This window comes from Cherax quadricarinatus, chromosome 64, assembly GCF_038502225.1.
Source record: "Cherax quadricarinatus isolate ZL_2023a chromosome 64, ASM3850222v1, whole genome shotgun sequence".
Classification (NCBI taxonomy): Eukaryota; Metazoa; Arthropoda; class Malacostraca; order Decapoda; family Parastacidae; genus Cherax; species Cherax quadricarinatus.
The window spans coordinates 3,748,368-3,770,693 of record NC_091355.1 but is presented as its reverse complement, the minus strand read 5'-3'; the positions used below and the strand labels follow the sequence as shown (position 1 = coordinate 3,770,693).

General features: G+C 44.5%; 1 protein-coding gene across 6 annotated transcripts in view; it reads right to left on the bottom strand.

Annotated features, from left to right (window-relative positions):
- Nucleotides 1-22,326, bottom strand: part of LOC128699959 (AF4/FMR2 family member lilli) — a 183,237-nt gene that overhangs the window by 46,791 nt on the left and 114,120 nt on the right. Inside the window, exon 1 of one of the 6 annotated variants that reach the window (XM_053792804.2) lies at nucleotides 657-804. The exons of the other annotated variants lie outside the window; for them this stretch is intronic. Within the exon in view, the coding sequence (XP_053648779.1) occupies nucleotides 657-735 (79 nt within the window). The 5' untranslated portion in view covers nucleotides 736-804. Of the gene's footprint in view, nucleotides 1-656; nucleotides 805-22,326 lie in introns of those variants that run through there. 6 annotated transcript variants of the gene reach the window in all.

The following is a 22,326-nucleotide window of genomic DNA, read 5'->3' as shown; positions in this document are numbered from 1 at the left end:
CATGCGCAACATGTTTTGGCGCGAAACGTCACGTTTTGGCGCGAAGCGTCAACGTTCCGCTGTGAGTTATTTTTCAATTTTATTTTTCGTTTATGAGTGTCTGTGTGACTACAATGGGACTTTATGATTACTGAAGTGCGTGATAGGAAGTTAATTTCCTAACAGTGAAAATATTGCTTTACATATTATACACTGACAGCTGCCTGAAAGAACAGACATATATCCCAAATGTCTTCGTTCAGCCAGACTATTATCTCAGCAGGCAGTGAGTTGTACCAGTACACAGCGGGGGTACATCTACCTCAGCACACCTACCTACTACCACACCAGACCCATCAACCACATCTACAATGTTAGGCTGCTACACCAACCAAGACTTACCTAAGGGAACAATGACAACTTGCCCTTGCTAGGCAGGTTTTACTCACACCCAACCTTCCTCATTCACGTATTTGTCTTACAAAACCTTCCTAGATTTGTTTCATTACTAGAGGCTCTAGAAAAAGCAAGAGTTACAAAAGAGAGTTATAGTTCCATCGATGTCAATCTAACAATTGTAAAATATCAAAACAAAAAATACACGTAAGTAGAAATAAACAATAGAGGAGACCATGAGGATAATAAAAGTAAAAACAAGAGCAGGAGGGAGAACCTACCTCTGGCTCTGAGAACAAATATGGCAGGGAACACTGAACAGGCGCAGAGGAACACTGAACATATGAAGAACACAGACATGAACACGAGCACACACCACCGTCTACAACTCACACACAACCATGACACAATACACCACACGAGCACTGGCAACTCTACAACACACCTTACCTCTCTCTCTCTCTCTCTCTCTCTCTCTCTCTCTCTCTCTCTCTCTCCTTTTCTCTCTCCCTCTCCCTAACTCCCTCTCCCTAACTCCCTCTCTACCTCCCTCCCTCCCTCCTTCCTTCATGCCCCAAGCCTTGTCTCCACACTCAGCCTCCCTTTCCACACAATCCCCATGCTCCTCCCACACTCCCCTCCGCCCTTCCACTCTCTTCACTCTTATGACCACCTCCTCCCCTCCAACATTCCCTACTCCCCCCTCTTAGCCACTCCCCCTCCCATTACTCCCACACTCATGGCTTAACATACCTCTTGAACCCCCATCACCACTCTCCACCCCCATCCAATCCCACCACTCTCCCCACTGCACACACCTCTTCTACCTTCTCTCCTCCCTTCTTCCCTTCTCTATTCACCAGACTCGTCTACCCTTCCTTATCCACTACACTGCTTCTCAAGCCCCATTCCCAGTATACCAATTTCTCTCTCTTATCAATATACCCATTTCTCCCTGCCTTCCCTTCCTTCTCTGACCATACTGTACCCATGCTTCCCAACCCACCCCATTCCCCTTCCCTGAATAAACCACTCACAATCGCAAGGTCTCAGGTTCGATTCCCTAGGAAGAGGAAGGAAAAACATATGGGGGATGCCAATAAACCCCTGGCTGCCTTCAAGAGAGAGCTGGACAGATACCTAAAGTCAGTGCCGGATCAGCCGGGCTGTGGTTCGTACGTTGGACTGCGTGCGGCCAGCAGTAACAGCCTAGTTGATCAGGCCCTGATCCATCGGGAGGCCTGGTCATGGACCGGGCCGCGGGGGCGTTGATCCCCGGAATAACCTCCAGGTATGCCTCCTTACACCCCTGCTGTCCCTACTACCTAGTAGTTAAAATAGGCACCCATGTGTTAGTTAACTGTTGTGGGTCGCAACCACAACACTACAGGTCAGTGTAAGACAACACTACAGGTCAGTGTAAGACAACACTACAGGTCAGTGTAAGACAACATAACAGGTCAGTGTAAGACAACACTACAGTCCCTGCTGGAAGTATACCAGTGACAAGTATAAGGTATCTGTGTATAAGTGATGGCCCTTATTCCTCCCTGCTACACCCACTACCCCTGTCTTCCTTTACACGCCTGCAAAACTACTCCATCCTACACTGTCACTCACCCTCTCCTCCCTCCCCTACCAGCACCATTACACCCCTCCTAGATGTCCCCCTCCCTCCCTTCCAACACCTCTCCCTCCCCTCCCAAACCCATCCATCACTTCCCTCCCTCCCTCCCACACTGGCTCCCACATACTCCCGCATACTTCCCCACACCACCACCGACTTCTCCCAGTTACACCCCAAGCCCCTCCCTTTCCTCTTTCATCCTCTTTTTTTCCCTTCCTCGTTCCATCCGTCCTCTTTCACCTCCCTCACTATCTTTATCTAAGGTTGAATTCTACATGACTCATTAGATAGAATCATTGTAAAAGTTGAAAATTATGTATAAATGGTCACTAAAATAAGCATTAAAGTCAATCCGGTATTAGACACTGAAAAATTACAGGGAGATACAGGGAATGTTTTCCAGTGGGCAGTGAAGAACAATGTTTTCCAGTGGGCAGTGAAGAACAATGTTTTCCAGTGGGCAGTGAAGAACAATGTTTTCCAGTGGGCAGTGAAGAACAATGTTTTCCAGTGGGCAGTGAAGAACAATGTTTTCCAGTGGGCAGTGAAGAACAATGTTTTCCAGTGGGCATTGAAGAACATAATATTCAGTGGTGATAAGTTCCACTTGCTTAGGTATGGAAGGAATAAAGAACTCAAAAGGAACACTGCATACAGACTTCAAGAGGATCAACAAATATAACGAAAGAAACGTGTGAAAGACCTGGGAATAATTATGTCAGCTGATCCTCCTTTTAAAGACCATAATAAGACAAAAGATGATAAATTAGACACATGTGCAACACTTCGGTGTCTTTACCGAGGAACGTTTCGCCACACAGTGGCTTCATCAGTCCATACGAAGGAGAATGGTGAACAGGAGGAGTTTGAGGTAATCAGTCCCTCAGCCTTAACTAGAGGTTTACCTGTGTCGATGTAGTCAGTCCATCAACTTGTCGGTTCTCTGAACCATTCATCTACGAGACAAAAGATCACGGCAGGCGAGAGAGATATATCATAATCTACACTTGGAAAATCCCAGAAGGGCTAGTCCCAAATCTGCATACAGAAATAACTCCCTACGAAAGTATAAGACTGGGCAGGTGATGCAAAATGCCCCTAATGAAAAGTAGGGGCGCCACTGATACACTAAGAGAAAACACAATGCCCAAGACTGTTTCAACAGCCTCCCACCATGCATAAGGGGAATTACCAATAGGCCCCTGGCTGCCTTCAAGAGGGAGCTGGATATAGATACCTAAAGTCGGTGCCGGATTAGCCGGGCTGTGATTCGTACGTTGGACTACGTGCGGCCAGCAGTAATAGCCTGGTTGATCAGGCCCTGATCTACAGGGAGACCTGGTCATGGGCCGGGCCGCGGGGGCGTTGATCCTGGGAATACCCTCCAGGTAGACTCCAGGTAGCCAGGAGGATGACAGGGTGGGTACTGAGAACTTTCAAAACAAGGGAAATACGGCCAATGGTGACACTCTTCCAATCACTAGTGCCTCCCTCATTTGGAATATTGCTTACTGTTGGCAGCCCCGTTCAAAATAAGAGAAATATGAGAGCTTGAACAAATACAGAGATCGCTTACGGTCCACATGTAAATTACTGGGAACGCCTTAAAGTCTTGACCAAAATAAACCTAGTGAAAAGCAGCGGTGCGGTGGGAACAATAAGGGAGCACTGTATCAACATTCTGATATCTTACCAGAAGATATCAGAAACACTGCTGGAACAAGTGTTGAAAGCCTTCAAGAGGAAACTGGACAAGTATCTTCACCAGGTGCCAGATTAACCAGGTTGTGATGCATATGTAGGGCGCCGGGCCCATGGCCGGGCTCCGGGAATAGACTCTCGAAATTCATCAAAGGTATATCAAAGGTATGGAAACTTTATCCCTCCATTCTCCTTCCCATCTCTCTCCCTCCCCTCTCCCTTCCACTTCCTCTCCCCTACCCTTTCTCCCTTTTCTTCCCTAAATTTCTCTTCACTTCTCTCTTTACATCACCATCTCATCTCCATTTTTTCTTAGTCTCTGCAAGACAGCCCACTTTACCCCCCTCCTCCCTTTCCTCCCCCCCATCGTAATCTCCCCATGCCTGGACATTCACGGTACCGTGTCTAAGGAAGCACCCTGCTGGCTCTCTCCCTACCCCCCCACCCTACAATACCACCCACTCACTATTCCCTACCCCCACCCCCCCCCACACACTCACCCGTCTCGTCTGGCATCTAGGTTCCTGCCCTCCCCTTGTCTGGGTGGGAATAACCCACCTAGGTCACCCTCCACCACCTAACCCATTATTATTATTATTAATTTAAATGTTTATATTACAAAATTGTTATAACGTATAGTCATTATAAAGTAATCGTGAGTCATTATACTTGGAATTATTATCATTATGCAGAGGTGAGGAGATAAACTCCTTGGATCAAGAACTTAAGGGGGTTATCAAAGAAGGTTATCGTCTACCTGGAGACTATCAAGAGTCTACCTGAAGTCTATCAAGAGTCTACCTGAAGTCTATCAAGAGTCTACCTGAAGTCTATCAAGAGTCTACCTGAAGTCTATCAAGAGTCTACCTGAAGTCTATCAAGAGTCTACCTGAAGTCTATCTAGAGTCTACCTGAAGTCTATCAAGAGTCTACCTGAAGTCTATCAAGAGTCTACCTGAAGTCTATCAAGAGTCTATCTGAAGTCTATCAAGAGTATCTGAAGTCTATCAAGAGTCTACCTGAAGTCTATCAAGAGTCTACCTGAAGTCTATCAAGAGTCTACCTGAAGTCTATCAAGAGTCTACCTGAAGTCTATCAAGAGTCTATCTGAAGTCTACCCGAAGATTATGAAGAGTCCACCTGAAATCTACCTGGAGACGACTTCTGGGGGCAGCGCCCCCCACGTCTCGGTCTTAGACCAGGTCAGGCTAGAACAATAATATAACTCACAGTTCACGTCGTGTATATGTTGTGGATGGCAGACACCAACAACCTGGTTTGATCAGACCAGCAACCAGGAGGGCTGGTGGGGAACCAGATCGCCAGGGGGGCGCTGACCCCCGAAAACCACCACAGGTAAGTCCCTATGTGCACGTAATCTAGCACCATTGTTCCAGCCATGGTATTGTGTGTTGTGAATTGTTCCAGCCATGATATTGTGTGTTGTGAACTGTTCCAGCCATGGTACTGTGTAGTGTGGGTTAGTTGACTTGGACCTGCCTAGCATGAGCCAGTAGGACTCCCTACCTACCTACCTGGAGGTTATTCCGGGGATCAACGCCCCCGCGGCCCGGTCCACGGCCAGGCCTCCCGATGGATCAGGGCCTGATCAACCAGTACGTTACCGCTGGCCGCACGTAGTCCAACGTACGAACCACAGCCCGGCTGATCCGGCCAGGGGCCTATTGGTAATTCCCCTTATGCATGGTGGGAGGCTGCTGAATAGTCTTGGGCCCCGGACACTTATGGTGTTTTCTCTTAGTGTACCCATGGTGCCCCTACTTTTCATTGAGGGTAGTTTGCACCGCCTGCTCAGTCTTTTACTTTCGTAGGGAGTGATTTCTGTGTGCAGATTCGGGACTATTCCTTCTAGGATTTTCCAAGTGTAGATTATGATATATCTCTCTCGCCTGCGTTCCAGCGAGTACAAGTCCAGTGCTTCCAAGTGTTCCCAGTAGTTAAGGTGCTTGATAGAACTTATACGTGCAGTAAAGGTTCTCTGCACCCTCTCTAAATCTGCGATTTCACCTGATTTGAACGGAGATGTTAATGTACAGCAGTATTCCAGCCTAGAGAGAACAAGTGATTTAAAAAGGATCATCATTGGTTTGGCATCTCTTGTTCTGAACGTTCTCATTATCCATCCTATCATTTTCTTTGTAGTTGTGATCGTGGCACTGTTGTGATCCTTGAAAGTGAGATTCTCAGACATTACTACTCCCAGGTCTCACATTATTTTGCCGCTTTATTGTATGATCCGAGTTCGTAGTATACTCAGTTCTTGTTATTATCTCCTCCAGTTTTCCATAACGGAGTAGATGGAATTTATCTTCAATGTATATCATACTGTTTTCCGTTGCCCACTGGAAACTTGGAGGTTAACCGTGTCCTCGATAGGTGCCAGTCTCATGCAGATCCTAGTATCGTCTGCAAAGGATGACACTGTGCTGTGAGTTACAACTCTATGTCTGATATGAGGATGAGGAACAGAATGAAGAATGAAGGTGTCCGAAGATCTCACCTTCAAGGACCACAACAATGTCACTATCACATCTGATAGGATGGATAATGATAACATTCAAGATAAGAGATGCCAAGCCAATGATGATCCTTTTTAAATCACTTGTTCTCTCTGGGCTGGAATACTGCTGTACATTAACATCCCCATTCAAGGCAGGTGAAATTGCAGAGCTAGAGAATGTACAGAGAACCTTTACTGCACGCATAAGTTCCATCAAACATCTTAACTACTGGGAACACCTGGAAGCACTTGACTTGTACTCATTGGAGCACAGGCGAGAGAGAGAGATATCATAATCTACACCTGGAAGATTCCGAAGGGACTGATCCCTAACACAGAAATCACTCCCCACGAAAGTGGTTTGCAATCGTACTTCTTAGCACTCTTTTAAAGATTTTTATGATGTGCGACATTAGAGCTATTGGTCGATAATTCTTACCTAATGCTTTGCTGCCACCTTTATGGAGTGGGACAATATCCGCTGTTTTTAGTGACTGGAATTCCACCCATGTCTAAGCTCCTCCATAGTGTACTTAGGGCACGCGAAAGGTTTTTTTTGCAGTTCTTAATGAACACAGAGTTCCAAGAGTCTGGGCCTGGGGCTGAGTGGATGGGCATGTTGTCAATGGCTTTCTATAAGTCTATCGGAGTTAGGGTAATGTCGGAATCTGGCATACATGGAGTTTTGAGGCTCATTCATGAAAAAATAATTTGGATTGTCGATCTTTAGACTGATTAGTGCCTGCTGCAGTGCACCTTCTTTCTTATGTTCGTTATGAATTGTTCTAGTCACAGTATTGTGGGTTAGTTGTGAACTGCTCTAGTCACGGTATTGTGGGTTAGTTGTGAACTGTTCTAGTCACAGTATTGTGGGTTAGTTGTGAACTGTTCTAGTCACGGTATTGTGGGTTAGTTGTGAACTGTTCTAGTCACGGTATTGTGGGGTAGTTGTGAACTGTTCTAGTCACAGTATTGTGGGTTAGTTGTGAACTGTTCTAGTCACGGTATTGTGGGTTAGTTGTGAACTGTTCTAGTCACAGTATTGTGGGTTAGTTGTGAATTGTTCTAGTCACAGTATTGTGGGTTAGTTGTGAATTGTTCTAGTCACGGTATTGTGGGTTAGTTGTGAACTGTTCTAGTCACGGTATTGTGTGTGGATTAGATGAGAATTGTTCCGGCCATGGTTTTACGAGTTAGTGTCAGACACTGTACTGTGAGTTATTCAACCACTAATCTCCCTTCCATCCCACTAATCTCCCTTCCATCCCACTAATCTCCCTTCCATTCCACTAATTTCTCCCCTCCCTCCAACCACCACTCCCTCTCCCCCTACCCTCCACCCACCCCTCCCTCTCTCTCTTTCTCTCCCTCTAAACTCTACCTATTCTCCCCCATTAACCCCCTCTTCTGTTCCATCACCTTAAACTTGACCCACCCCCTTCGCCCCCTCCCAACCCCCCTTCCCACCTGAGTCTGACCTTGAGTGTCTGCCCCCTTCCCCCCCTACCCCCTCTCTCGCCCTGCTTCCCTCCTCTCCTCGCCTTAATTCAACCCTCTCTTCACCACAACCCACACAACCCACGGACAACCCTAGCCAAACCCTGCCAGTCACCCTATCCAAGAACCACCATCCCATCTAACCCCACCAACCTCCCCTACTGTCCCTCTCTCTCCCTATCCAACCCGTTATATACTTGTGGCCGATTTCCAGAGTACTGTTGTCACAAGATAATCAGCCTCTTAGTCATCTGGTGCTTTGAGGTAATCAGTCCCCCAGTCTTGATGTAAGATAATCAGTCTCTATAAGGGATTGATTACCCTGCACCAAGGCTGAGGGACTGATTACCTTGCATCAAGACTGAAGGACTGATTACATGGTCCTATTTTTCACTTATCTTTGTCCTATAAGAACATAAGAAAGCAGGAACACTGCAATAGGCCTACTGGCCCATATCTGGCAGGCCCATGCCAAGCTTGTATTAATATTGGTAGAATTACCGACAATATGTTAAGTAAAAGGACATAAATGCAACTAATGTGACATTTTATTGTGGCAACGTTTCGCTCTCCAGGAGAGAGTGAAACGTTAGTTGCATTTGTGTCAAGGCTGGACTGATTACATCTTCATTTCACGACTACACCTGCTGCCTCTGTATTTGACTGAAGAATTCTACTGTGTAGGCGAAACGTTTCATCAATAAAGATACCCAACTGTTGCACATGTGTCTTAATCTTCAACTTGTCGGTATTTTATACCACTTTTAACAAGAATGTAATCACTGAAGAGATCAAATCTCCCTTAAATCCATCCCTTCTCACTTGTAACTAGTGGTCAAGCATATAATTTGTATGGGTCGGTAGGCCTTCTGCAGTGTTCCTCCATTCTTATGTTCATTCTTATGTTCTTATCATTTCTACTGGGCCATGCTAAGCAGGTCTAACTCACACCCGCCCACACTCACGTACCTGTCCGACCTATTTTTAAAGCGACCCACCAGAGTTCTGGCTTCAATGACACTGCTCTACGGTTTATCCCACTCCTGGAGGTTACCTGGAGGTTATTCCGGGGATCAACGCCCCCGCGGCCCGGTCCACGACCAGGCCTCCCGATGGATCAGGGCCTGATCAACTAGGCTGTTACTGCTGGCCGCACGCAGTCCGACGTACGAGCCACAGCCCGGCTGATCCGGCACCGACTTTAGGTATCTGTCCAGCTCTCTCTTGAAGGCAGCCAGGGGTTTATTGGCAATTCCCCTAATGCTTGATGGGAGGCTGTTGAACAGTTTTGGGCCCCGGACACTTATGGTGTTTTCTCTTAGTGTACCAATGGCGCCCCTACTTTTTATTGGCGGCATATTGCATCGCCTGCCCAGTCTTTTACTTTCGTAGGGAGTGATTTCTGTGTGCAGATTTGGGACCATTCCTTCCAAGATTTTCCAAGTGTAGATTATGATATATCTCTCCCTCCTGCGTTCCAACGAGTACAAGTCAAGTGCTTCCAAGCGTTCCCAGTAGTTAAGGTGCTTGACAGAACTTATACGTGCAGTAAAGGATCTCTGTACACTCTCTAGATCTGCGATTTCACCTGCTTTGTATGGAGATGTTAATGTACAGCAGTATTCCAGCCTAGAGAGAACAAGTGATTTGAAAAGGATCATCATGGGCTTGGCATCTCTCGTTTTGAAAGTTCTCATTATCCATCCTATCATTTTCTTTGCACGTGCGATCGTGGCACTGTTGTGATCCTTGAAAGTGAGATCCTCAGACATTACTACTCCCAGGTCCCTTACATTATTTTTCCGCTCTATTGTATGGCCGGAGTCAGTAGTATACTCTGTTCTAGTTATTATCTCCTCCAGTTTTCCATAACGGAGTAGTTGGAATTTGTCCTCATTGAACATCATATTGTTTACCGTTGCCCACTGGAAAACTTTGTTTATATCTTCTTGGAGGTTAACCGCGTCCTCAGCAGATGACAGCCTCATGCAGATCCTAGTATCATCCGCAAAGGATGATACGGTGCTGTGGTGTATATCTCTGTTTATGTCTGATATGAGGATAAGGAATAAGATGGGGGCGAGTACTGTGCCTTGTGGAACAGAGCTCTTCACTATGGCAGCCTCCGATTTAACTCTGTTGACCACTACTCTTTAAGAACATAAGAACATAAGAACGAAGGAACACTGCAGAAGGCCTACTGGCCCATGCGAGGCAGGTCCAAGTCCCTACCGGCCAATGCACCCAACCTAGTCAGGTCAGGTCACATTGACTTAAGGGAGGAACACGGCAACCGACCTGTTAGCACAAGCTATCAGGTCCAACTCACACCCACCCACATCTACTCATGTATTTATCCAACCTATTTTTAAAGCTACACAACGTTCTGGCCTCTATAACGGTACTTGGGAGTTTGTTCCACTCATCCACAACTCTATTACCAAACCAGTACTTTCCTATATCCCTCCTGAATCTGAATTTTTCCAACTTAAAACCATTGCTGCGAGTCCTGTCTAGGCTAGATATTTTCAGCACACTATTTACATCCCCTTTATTTATTCCTGTCTTCCACTTATAAACCTCAATCATATCCCCCCTAATTCTACGTCTTTCTAGAGAGTGCAGTTTCAGGGCCCTTAGTCTATCCTCATAGGGAAGGTTTCTGATACATGGGATCATCTTTGTCATCCTCCTTTGTACATTTTCCAGAGAATTTATATCCATTCTGTAATACGGTGACCAAAACTGTGCAGCATAATCTAAATGAGGCCTAACCAAGGATGTATAGAGTTGAAGAACAACCTGAGGACTCCTATTATTTATGCTTCTTGATATGAAGCCAAGGATTCTATTAGCTTTATTGCGAACACTTATGCACTGTTGTCTTGGTTTCAGATTACTGCTAACCAGAACTCCTAAATCTTTTTCGCAATCCGTAATATTAAGATCTACATTATTTAGTTTATATGTGGCATGGTTATTGTCCTGTCCAACATTTAGAACTTTGCATTTGTCTATATTAAACTGCATCTGCCACTTCTCCGACCACTGCATCAGTCTATTCAAATCTTCCTGGAGTGCTCGAATGTCCTCGTCAGAATGAATTCGACGGCCTATTTTGGTGTCATCGGCAAACTTGCCGATGTCGCTCTTTATGCCCTCATCTATGTCGTTTATGTAGATTGTGAACAGCAGGGGGCCCAACACTGACCCCTGTGGAACACCGCTCGTGACGCTTCCCCACTCTGATTTCTCCCCATTTATGCAAACTCTCTGCTGCCTATTTGTCAACCATGCCTCTATCCAGGAAAAAATTTCTCCTCCTATTCCATGTGCTTTAATTTTCCTCAATAGTCTCTGATGTGGGACCCTGTCAAAAGCCTTACTGAAGTCCATATACACAATATCATATTCATTACCATGATCTACCTCCTCAAATACCTTAGTGAAAAAAGTTAATAAATTCGTAAGGCAGGAACGCCCCTTTGTAAAACCATGCTGAGATTCGTTGATTAATTTATGCTTTTCAAGGTGGCTACGAACTGCCTCGGCAATTATTGATTCCATAAATTTTCCCACTATGGAGGTTAGGCTTATTGGTCTATAGTTCGAAGCTAAGGACCTGTCACCTGTTTTGAAAATAGGTATCACATTTGCCATTTTCCACTTATCTGGCACCATGCCAGTTTGTAGTGATATGTTGAAAAGATTAGCCAAAGGTGTGCTAAGCTCCTCTTTACATTCCTTTAGAACCCTTGCATACAGTTCATCAGGGCCTGGGGATTTGTTAGGTTTTAATTTATCTATTTGCCTAAGGACCATGTCACTTGTGACCCTAATAGTGCACAGTTTATTATCGTCCTGTTCTACATAATTTATCATTACTGGAATATCGCTGGTATCCTCCTGTGTAAAAACTGAGAGGAAGTATGTGTTAAAAATTCTACACATTTCCTTATCACTGTCAGTGAGCTGACCCGAGGAACTTTTGAGTGGGCCTATCTTGTCCCTGATCTTACTTCTGTATACCTGAAAGAATCCTTTTGGGTTAGTCTTCGATTCTCTTGCAACTTTAACCTCATAATCTCTATTTGCTTTTCTAATTCCCTTCTTTATTTCTCTCTTTAACTGAATATCTTTGTGTTCGATTTGTTAGGAAGTTGAAGATCCATCTCCCCACTTTCCCAGTTATTCCTTTAGCACGTATTTTATGGGCTATTACGCCATGATCGCATTTGTCAAATGCTTTTGCAAAGTCTGTGTATATTACATCTGCATTCTGATTTTCTTCCAGTGCATCCAAGGCCATGTCATAGTGATCCAGTAGTTGTGAGAGGCAGGAGCGACCTGCCCTGAACCCATGTTGCCCTGGATTGTGCAGATTTTGGGAATCCAGGTGATTTGCAATCCTGCTTCTTAGCACTCTTTCGAAGATTTTTATGATGTGGGATGTCAGAGCTATTGGTCTATAGTTCTTAGCTAATGCTTTGCTGCCACCTTTATGGAGTGGGGCTATATCCGTTGTTTTAAGTGACTGTGGAATTTCACCCATGTCCAAGCTCCTCCTCCATAGTGTATTTAGGGCACGCGAGAGGGGTTTCTTGCAGTTCTTAATGAAAACAGAGTTCCACGAGTCTGGGCCCGGGGCTGAGTGCATAGGCATGTTGTCAATGGCTTTTTCGAAATCTATCGGAGTTAGGGTAATGTCCGAAATCTGGCATACATTTATGGAGTTTTGAGGCTCATTCATGAAGAAATCATTTGGGTCGTCGATCCTCAGACCGATTAGTGGTTCACTAAACACAGAGTCGTCTGGGATTTCAATATTTCACTCATTTCCTTGTTGTCGTCTGTGTAAGTCCCATCCTGTCTGAGTAAGGGCCCGATACTAGATGTGGTATTTGCCTTGTTTTTGGCATATGAAAAGAAATATTTTGAATTTCTTTCAATTTCACTAATAGCTTTAAGCTCCTCCTGCCTCTCCTGGTTCCTGTAAGAGTCATTTAACTTAAGTTCGATAGTTTCCACTTCCCTGGTCAGCGCCTCCCTTCGTGTATCAGATATTCTAGCACTCCTGAGGAGCTCAGTGACTCTTCGTCGTCTTCTGTAGAGGGAGCGTCTTTTTCTCTCCAGTTTACTCCTGCTCTTCTTCTTTCTTAGGGGAATATGCCTAGAACATGCTTCGGCTACCAGGCAGTTGATCCTTTCAAGGCACTGGTTTGGGTCCATGTCATTTAAGACATCTTCCCAACATGTTTCGTTTAGGACATGGATTACCTGGTCCCAGTTGATGTTCTTGTTGTTGAAATTGTATTTTGTGAAGACACCTTCACAGGTACATGCATTCTGTTGTTCAGGACCCCTATGCATGTACGTCTGGACTTCGATTAGATTGTGATCGGAATTAGTTGTTTTTGATATTCTTATGTCTCTTATCAGGTCCTCATTATTTGTGAAGATAAGGTCAAGTGTGTTTTCTAGTCTTGTTGGCTCCACTATCTGCTGGCTTAAGGTGTGTTTTTCGCAGAGACTTAGTAGCTCATGTGTGTGTGACCTTTCATCTGCGCTACCTCCGGGGATTGTTTCAGCTATAACATTATTTGCTACATTCTTCCATTTTGTATGCCTTAGGTTGAAATCACCAAGCAGTAAGATGTTTGGGGATGGAGCTGGAAGGTTTTCCAAACAGTAATCGATTTTCAGTAGCTGTTCCTTGAACTGTTGGGAGGTTGCATCTGGTGGCTTGTATACAACCACAATGACTAGGTTTTGGTTCTCGATCTTTATTGATAGAACTTCAACTACCTCATTTGTGGTGTTCAGCAACTCCGTGCAGATAAGGGACTCTTTGACATACAGGCCAACCCCCCCTTGTTGCCTGTTTTTTCTGTCGCATATAAAAAGGTTGTAACCACTTATCCATATTTCACTGTCAAAGTGATCTTTTGTGTGAGTCTCTGTGATGGCTGCAAACATTGCATTAGACTCCACTAGAAGTCCACTGATAAAAGGTATTTTGTTGTTGGTGGATGGCTTAAGGCCCTGTATATTAGCAAATATGAACGAGGTTGTATTCTGTGTTTGTTGGGAGGATTTTGTTATTGGCATCAGTAGTTGTAATAATTCTGGAGGGCCATGGGTGGCCACTGGCTGCGCCTCCAGTCCAACAAGGCTCCAAGGTGGTGGACTATTTTTGTTATTTCCTTCCATTTTCTTTTTTCGTTTCCTGCCACTAAAAAATCACCTGGAGTTGGGTTGTCGTAGCTACTATTGTTTGTCTTGTGGGGTCTGTGCCTCCTGGTCCCTTTTAGATGGTATGCAGGGCATTCGATGTTGTAACACTGCTTCTGGAGGACTGAGGAGTGGCACATTTTTGGGTGAAAGAAAGTACAGGAAGAAGAACGACACACTCCTTTAGACAGGAGGTCGCTACATTTTTTGGGATGGTCAAAGTAGCATGTCCCATTTTTTTCCCCTGTTATTCCATGCTTACAGATGCCCCAAGCATAATATTTGCACAAATTCACCTTTGGTTGAGAATTGTTGGGAGGTGTGTTGTCAATTTCTGCAGGTTCTGGGACTGCACTATAATCCTCAGTATCCAAGCCAGGGCCACCCCGTCCTGGATTCCATCTACTTTCCCCAGTAGAGGAAGAAGGAGACTCCTCTCCAACATCTGTACTGTGGGCCACGGTCTTGTGCAATGATGGTTGTATATTTACTGTTTTTGTGGTGGTTTGGGTAGTGTCCCTAGGAGAGTCTGGGCTGGCAGTAGGGCTGGGGGCTGGGTCTGGGTCAGCACTGGGGCTGGGGGGTGGGGCTGGGTCTGGTCCAGCACCAGCACTGAGGGTATTGGTGCTATGCCTGGGGGAGCTTGGGCCAGCACCATCACTGTGGGTATTAGTGCTAAGACTGGGGGATGGGTCTGGCTTAGCACCATGTGGGTGACTAGGTAGTTTCGAGTCATCTGTTGTGGTATGGACATTCTGCATTTTTTGATACACTATCTCTTTCTCCCATGTTTTATATATTTTTGGTAGACTATCCAAGAGGTCATCCTTGTTTTCTTGATTATTTTTATCATTTATTACTCTCCTTAGTACCTTTCTGATACCTGCCCAAAGTTCTACATCTTTATTGCACAACCAGAAGCACCTTGCTAGTTCAAGGTCATTTTTTGAGGCTGTATTTAGTCTAGTACAAGAGATATGGTGTTTGGAAGAGCATAGGTTGCATGTGATTCTGGAATTCCTTCCAAGGATTTTTTTACATGTCCCACAGATATGCTGTGCTGACATCCTGTCTGTATCCTACTACACTCTGTATGCTACGGAAGAAAACTGATTTCCACTTTACCTTTCTCTTGCTGGTGCCAGTAATATGCAAGATGTATTTATACGAACCAAGTTTGCAGTATGTGGGTGGTGGTGTAGGGTGGGTGTAGGGTGGGTGTAGGGTGGGTGGTGGTGCAGGGTGGGTGGTGGTCCAGGGTGGGTGGTGGGTGTAGGGTGGGTGGTGGTGTAGGGTGGGTGGTGGGTGCAGGGTGGGTGGTGGTGTAGGGTGGGTGCAGGGTGGGTTTGAGCCAGACTTGCCCACACTCCACACTTCACTTAGGCCTACGCTAACTTCCCCCTACACTTCTAAGGAAAAGATTATTCCCTGTTTAGTAGAGGTAACGGTCGTATGCTCAATTTATGTATGCTGTGATTCCCTGCACCTCAATGCTACCATCACTCGTTTCATATCTTATGACTATAGTAGTTACTTATCCGTTATTAACACTTCACTGGACCTCTGGCAATAGTTCGCTAGTGCCAGTCGCTTGTAAGATATTCCCCTTTCTACACTGTATATTGTAGAGGTAACGGTTGTATGCTCAATTTATGTATGCTGTGATTTCCTGCACCTCAATTCTACCATCACTCGTTTCATATCTTATGACTATAGTAGTTACTTATCCGTTATTAACACTTCACTGGACCTCTGGCAATAGTTCGCTAGTGCCAGTCGCTTGTAAGATATTCCCCTTTCTACACTATATATTGTACGCTATACTTGGGGATAATTTAGATTACTCTTATCTACAATTTAGTTCACTATGCCACTGCACATATATATCCTTGTCACTCACTATATTACTTATAGATAGATAGATCGGTATTCGTTTATTTCCACTTGTGTCGACACCCGGCAATAATTCACTAGTGCTGGTCAGGTCTATTTCCCACGGTAACCGTTTCTCCACCGGCACTCTCTATGTGACACTATAATCCATATTTTCCTATTTAGCGTTCACTGATATTCCTTTTTTGTTTGTTCAAAGGAGTATATGCACTTTATGGTTGCACACGCTTATTTCCCGCATTCTGTTCCCTCCACAACTCTCACTGTCACACCAGAGCTTTACTCTGTAGTTTATCCCACTCATCCACAACTCTTACTGTCACACCAGAGCTTTACTCTGTAGTTTATCCCACTCATCCACAACTCTTACTATCACACCAGAGCTTTACTCTGTAGTTTATCCCACTCATCCACAACTCTCACTGTCACACCAGAGCTTTACTCTGTAGTTTATCCCACTCATCCACAACTCTTACTATCACACCAGAGCTTTACTCTGTAGTTTATCCCACTCATCCACAACTCTCACTGTCACACCAGAGCTTTACTCTTTAGTTTATCCCACTCATCCACAACTCTCACTGTCACACCAGAGCTTTACTCTTTAGTTTATCCCACTCATCCACAACTCTCACTGTCACACCAGAGCTTTACTCTGTAGTTTATCCCACTCATCCACAACTCTCACTGTCACACCAGAGCTTTACTCTGTAGTTTATCCCACTCATCCACAACTCTCACTGTCACACCAGAGCTTTACTCTGTAGTTTATCCCACTCATCCACAACTCTTACTGTCACACCAGAGCTTTACTTTATCCTTTGTAAATCTAAATTACTTCAACTAAACCCAGTGTTGAGAGCCCTTCCCTGAGTTGATATTTTCAGCCTGCTTTTAAAAAAATATCCCACATTAACCTATATATACCTAGACGGACTGAGCTAGTTTATTAGACTGCATTAATAAAGAAGTTAGATTTAGACACATGTATAACATCTGGGTATCTTTATTGTAGACGTTGTGGCATATTTACGTTTCAAGATAAGCGAACTGTAGATATAAATCCAGATGTATTCCCGTAAACCCTTCTGGGGCCTAGTTCCTAGGCCTTTTGTGTATCCATATGCTCTTGCACTACGTTCCACAAGATGGATATTAGGTGCACAATAAACTAGCCGCTGCAGTGGTAAACATCAATCAAATACGTTTTGGCAATCCCTTCTGTTACTACGTAGTCTTGTGTATGAATGGTATATAATACCGACAAGATGAGAGTAAGACACATGTGCAACATCTGGGTATCTTTATTGTAGACGTTTCGCCATCCAGTGGCTTTATCAATACAAATTCTGTCTTCAAGTTATGTCCTAGAATTTGTATTGATAAAGCCACTGGATGGCGAAACGTCTACAATAAAGATACCCAGATGTTGCACATGTGTCTTACTCTCACTACGTAGTCTTCTACGCTCTCTATACGTATCTGCTCTTCTTTATGGTTGCCAGTGGTACATACTTAATACATTGTATTGTTGTCTTCATAATACAGACCTTGTATTGTTATTCATAATACAGCAGCCCTTGTATTGTTGTTCATATATAGTGCAACAATGCATAAGTGCGCAATAAAGCGAACAGAATCCTTGGCTTCATATCAAGAAGCATAAATAATAGTCCTCAGGTTGTTCTTCAACTCTATATATCTCTGGTTAGGCCTCAATTAGATTACGTGGCACATTTTTGTCACTGTATTACAGAATGGATATAAATGCAATGGAAAACGTACAAAGGAGGATGACAAAGTTGATCCCATGTATCAGAAATCTTCCCTTTGAGGATAGACTGAGGGCCCTGAATCTGCACTCTCTAGAATTAGAATTAGGGACCACCACGTGACTGCAGGAAACGTGCGACAAGTATGCTCAACAAGACCAACACCAGCAAGTTGAAGAAAAGCCTCCAAGTTGTAAGATCAGGGACAAGATAGGCCCACTCAAAAGTTCCTCGGGTCAGCTCACTGACAGTGATAAGGAAATGTGTAGAATTTTTAACACATACTTCCTCTCAGTTTTTACACAGGAGGATACCAGTGATATTCCAGTAATGATAAATTATGTAGAACAGGACGATAATAAACTGTGCACTATTAGGGTCACAAGTGACATGGTCCTTAGGCAAATAGATAAATTAAAACCTAACAAATCCCCAGGCCCTGATGAACTGTATGCAAGGGTTCTAAAGGAATGTAAAGAGGAGCTTAGCACACCTTTGGCTAATCTTTTCAACATATCACTACAAACTGGCATGGTGCCAGATAAGTGGAAAATGGCAAATGTGATACCTATTTTCAAAACAGGTGACAGGTCCTTAGCTTCGAACTATAGACCAATAAGCCTAACCTCCATAGTGGGAAAATTTATGGAATCAATAATTGCCGAGGCAGTTCGTAGCCACCTTGAAAAGCATAAATTAATCAACGAATCTCAGCATGGTTTTACAAAGGGACGTTCCTGCCTTACGAATTTATTAACTTTTTTCACTAAGGTATTTGAGGAGGTAGATCATGGTAACGAATATGATATTGTGTATATGGACTTCAGTAAGGCTTTTGACAGGGTCCCACATCAGAGACTATTGAGGAAAATTAAAGCACATGGAATAGGAGGAGAAATTTTTTCCTGGATAGAGGCATGGTTGACAAATAGGCAGCAGAGAGTTTGCATAAATGGGGAGAAATCAGAGTGGGGAAGCGTCACGAGCGGTGTTCCACAGGGGTCAGTGTTGGGCCCCCTGCTGTTCACAATCTACATAAACGACATAGATGAGGGCATAAAGAGCGACATCGGCAAGTTTGCCGATGACACCAAAATAGGCCGTCGAATTCATTCTGACGAGGACATTCGAGCACTCCAGGAAGATTTGAATAGACTGATGCAGTGGTCGGAGAAGTGGCAGATGCAGTTTAATATAGACAAATGCAAAGTTCTAAATGTTGGACAGGACAATAACCATGCCACATATAAACTAAATAATGTAGATCTTAATATTACGGTTTGCGAAAAAGATTTAGGAGTTCTGGTTAGCAGTAATCTGAAACCAAGACAACAGTGCATAAGTGTTCGCAATAAAGCTAATAGAATCCTTGGCTTCATATCAAGAAGCATAAATAATAGGAGTCCTCAGGTTGTTCTTCAACTCTATACATCCTTGGTTAGGCCTCATTTAGATTATGCTGCACAGTTTTGGTCACCGTATTACAGAATGGATATAAATTCTCTGGAAAATGTACAAAGGAGGATGACAAAGATGATCCCATGTATCAGAAACCTTCCCTATGAGGATAGACTAAGGGCCCTGAAACTGCACTCTCTAGAAAGACGTAGAATTAGGGGGGATATGATTGAGGTTTATAAGTGGAAGACAGGAATAAATAAAGGGGATGTAAATAGTGTGCTGATAATATCTAGCCTAGACAGGACTCGCAGCAACGGTTTTAAGTTGGAAAAATTCAGATTCAGGAGGGATATAGGAAAGTACTGGTTTGGTAATAGAGTTGTGGATGAGTGGAACAAACTCCCAAGTACCGTTATAGAGGCCAGAACGTTGTGTAGCTTTAAAAATAGGTTGGATAAATACATGAGTAGATGTGGGTGGGTGTGAGTTAGACCTGATAGCTTGTGCTAACGGGTCGGTTGCCGTGTTCCTCCCTTGAGTCAATGTGACCTGACCTGACTAGGTTGGGTGCATTGGCTTAAGCCGGTAGGGACTTGGACCTGCCTCGCATGGGCCAGTAGGCCTTCTGCAGTGTTCCTTCGTTCTTATGTTCTTATGTTCTTAAGTTACTCGTTTTACCGGTCAGCAACGCTCCAACTAACGTTTCAAAAATGTTTGACAGAAAACTAGCTAAAATATCTACCAGCTCTTCAGCTACTGTTACGAACCTGGTACAAAAACCTAAGCATGATTCCGGCACAAGTGCAGGAATATACACTATACCATGTGGGGAGTGTGACAAAGTATATGTGGGGGAAACAGCCAGATCTCCGGACATTAAAATCACAGAACACAAAAATGCTTGCATCAATGATGACCGTAAAAATGCGTGTGTTCAACATAAGGACGATGTTGGACACATCATAAGATTAAGTGAGGCTAAACTATTGATTAAAGAAGACGATTTAAGACGGTGAAAGTGCATAGAAGTTGCCCTAATTGCTGTCAGTAACATTATCCATCAAAAGTCCGGTAGTTATAGCATCTCAAAATTGCTAATCAACAGGATATTACCCATTCTGGAGACTGCTGTAACATGATATCAACAGGCCCTTCTCTAACCACATTAGTTCCACTACTACTGCCCCTACTACCTCTACCCATACGACACTCCACCTGACTCCTGCCACTATATATACTCGTTTTCTCAGTTTTCTCTGTATTAGGACTGAACATAAAAATGGAAGAACACTGAGAAGGCCTACTGGCCCAAGAAGCCACTCGTAGCGAAACGTTTCCTTTAATAAATGTCCTGAACTGTACATAAGTGTCTTTTTCCACATCTTGTCGGTATCACCATACCATTTCTTCTTTTGGTTCTTATGTTGGATCAGACAGTTAATAGTCAGTATGTGGTTCTCACGTTGGACCAGTTATCATCATCCAGGCTGTGGTTCTCACGTGAACTAGACAGGTATTATGCAGGCTGTGGTTCTCACGTTGAGCCAGTTATCATCGAGGCTGTGGTTCTCACGTTGAACCAGACATCGTCATCCAGACTGTGGTTCTCATGCTGAACCAGACAGTTATCGTCATCCAGACTGTGATTCTCACGTCAGACTGGCTGTCCTGAAGCAAACACATTTCTCACATACGATTTCAAAATGCCTCGACATTTCCGTACTTTACTGACGTCAAGTTAAATTTGATAAGAATTAGATTGCATTCTATAAGCAAAAATTACCAATTTTAACATACAACAATGCCAATACATGCAATAATACAACAACTGATGAAGCACAGAAAACGAAGAGCCACCCAAAGTAGGGTACAATAATAACGTCATTTACATTGTCGTAGTCACAGAGTTTTTTAGATGTACTGAAGTGGTATTTAACCTTTAAATAAATGAGGCATTTTAAGAATCAAACCCCAAATATTTTAGTATTTATATGATGTAAATGGCTGAGGAAATAAGTCACTCTGACTTTTTTGGGTTATCCTAGGTTCTCTACACATATGCTGCTATGTATGATAATTCTATGTAACTGTATTTGTGTATACCTGAATAAACTTACTTACTTAATATTCGTTATGTCATGTAGGATGGTGTGGCGCTACCTTACCTCTGGCTGCCCTCTCTCACCCCACACCCCAGGCTGCCCTCTCCCACCATACCCCAACCCACCACGCCCCTGGCTGCCCTCTCTCACTCCACACTCCACACCCCACACCGTCCTCTACCCACACTTCACCCAATCGCATCCTCCTCATCCGACGCCACGCTCTCGCGTCCCATCCCCCCCACTACCCTCACCTTCACCCCATCGCTTCTTCCTCACCCCGACTCTCTACATTCCACCTCTCTCCCCCTCCTGTCTGGGATCCTCTCCCCACCAATCAGGGGCGTCCATCACACCCCCACTTTCCTTCCAATCTCTCATCCTCTCCTCCCTCCTCCCTCTGTTCCTGTCCCACTCCTTCCTCTCTTGCTGCCCCACTCTCCCTCCTGTCTTCCTGCCCCACTCCCTCCTGTCTTCCTGCATCACTCCCTCCTCTCTTCCTGCCTCTCCCACCATAGATAACAAACGTCCTGTACGTTCTCTCACCATCCTTCCCTCTCTCCCCTCTTATTTCAACCCCTCTCTTCGCCCTTCTCACTTTTGTGTTTCTCTTCCCTTACTTGCCTTGAATTCTTCCTCCTCTCTTTCCCCTCTTTTTATTATTTCTTTATATTTTATCTTCTCACTCTATCCTTACTACCTCTACGTCTTTCTTCACTTCCCTTATCCTCTTCTACGTCATCCATCTCTTCCAACTTCATCATCCTATATTTTCTTCATCTTCCACTTCATTCATCATCCTCTAGGCCTTCATCATCCACTTCCTTCATCCAACAAACACCTCCACACATCCTCTCCTCCACCTCCACACATCCTCTCCTCCACCTCCACACATCCTCTCCTCCACCTCCACACATCCTCTCCTCCACCTCCACACATCCTCTCCTCCACCTCCACACATCCTCTCCTCCACCTCCACACATCCTCTCTCCACCTCCACACATCCTCTCGTCCATCTCCACTCCCTCCACACATCCTCTCCTCCACCTCCACTTCCTCCACACATCCTCTCCTCCACCTCCACTTCCTCCACACATCCTCACCTCCACTTCCTCCACACATCCTCTCCTCCACCTCCACTTCCAGGGTGTTCCAGGAACAACCTTCCAAATCATTAATTTCCACTGGCGTTTCATTCATCTTCCC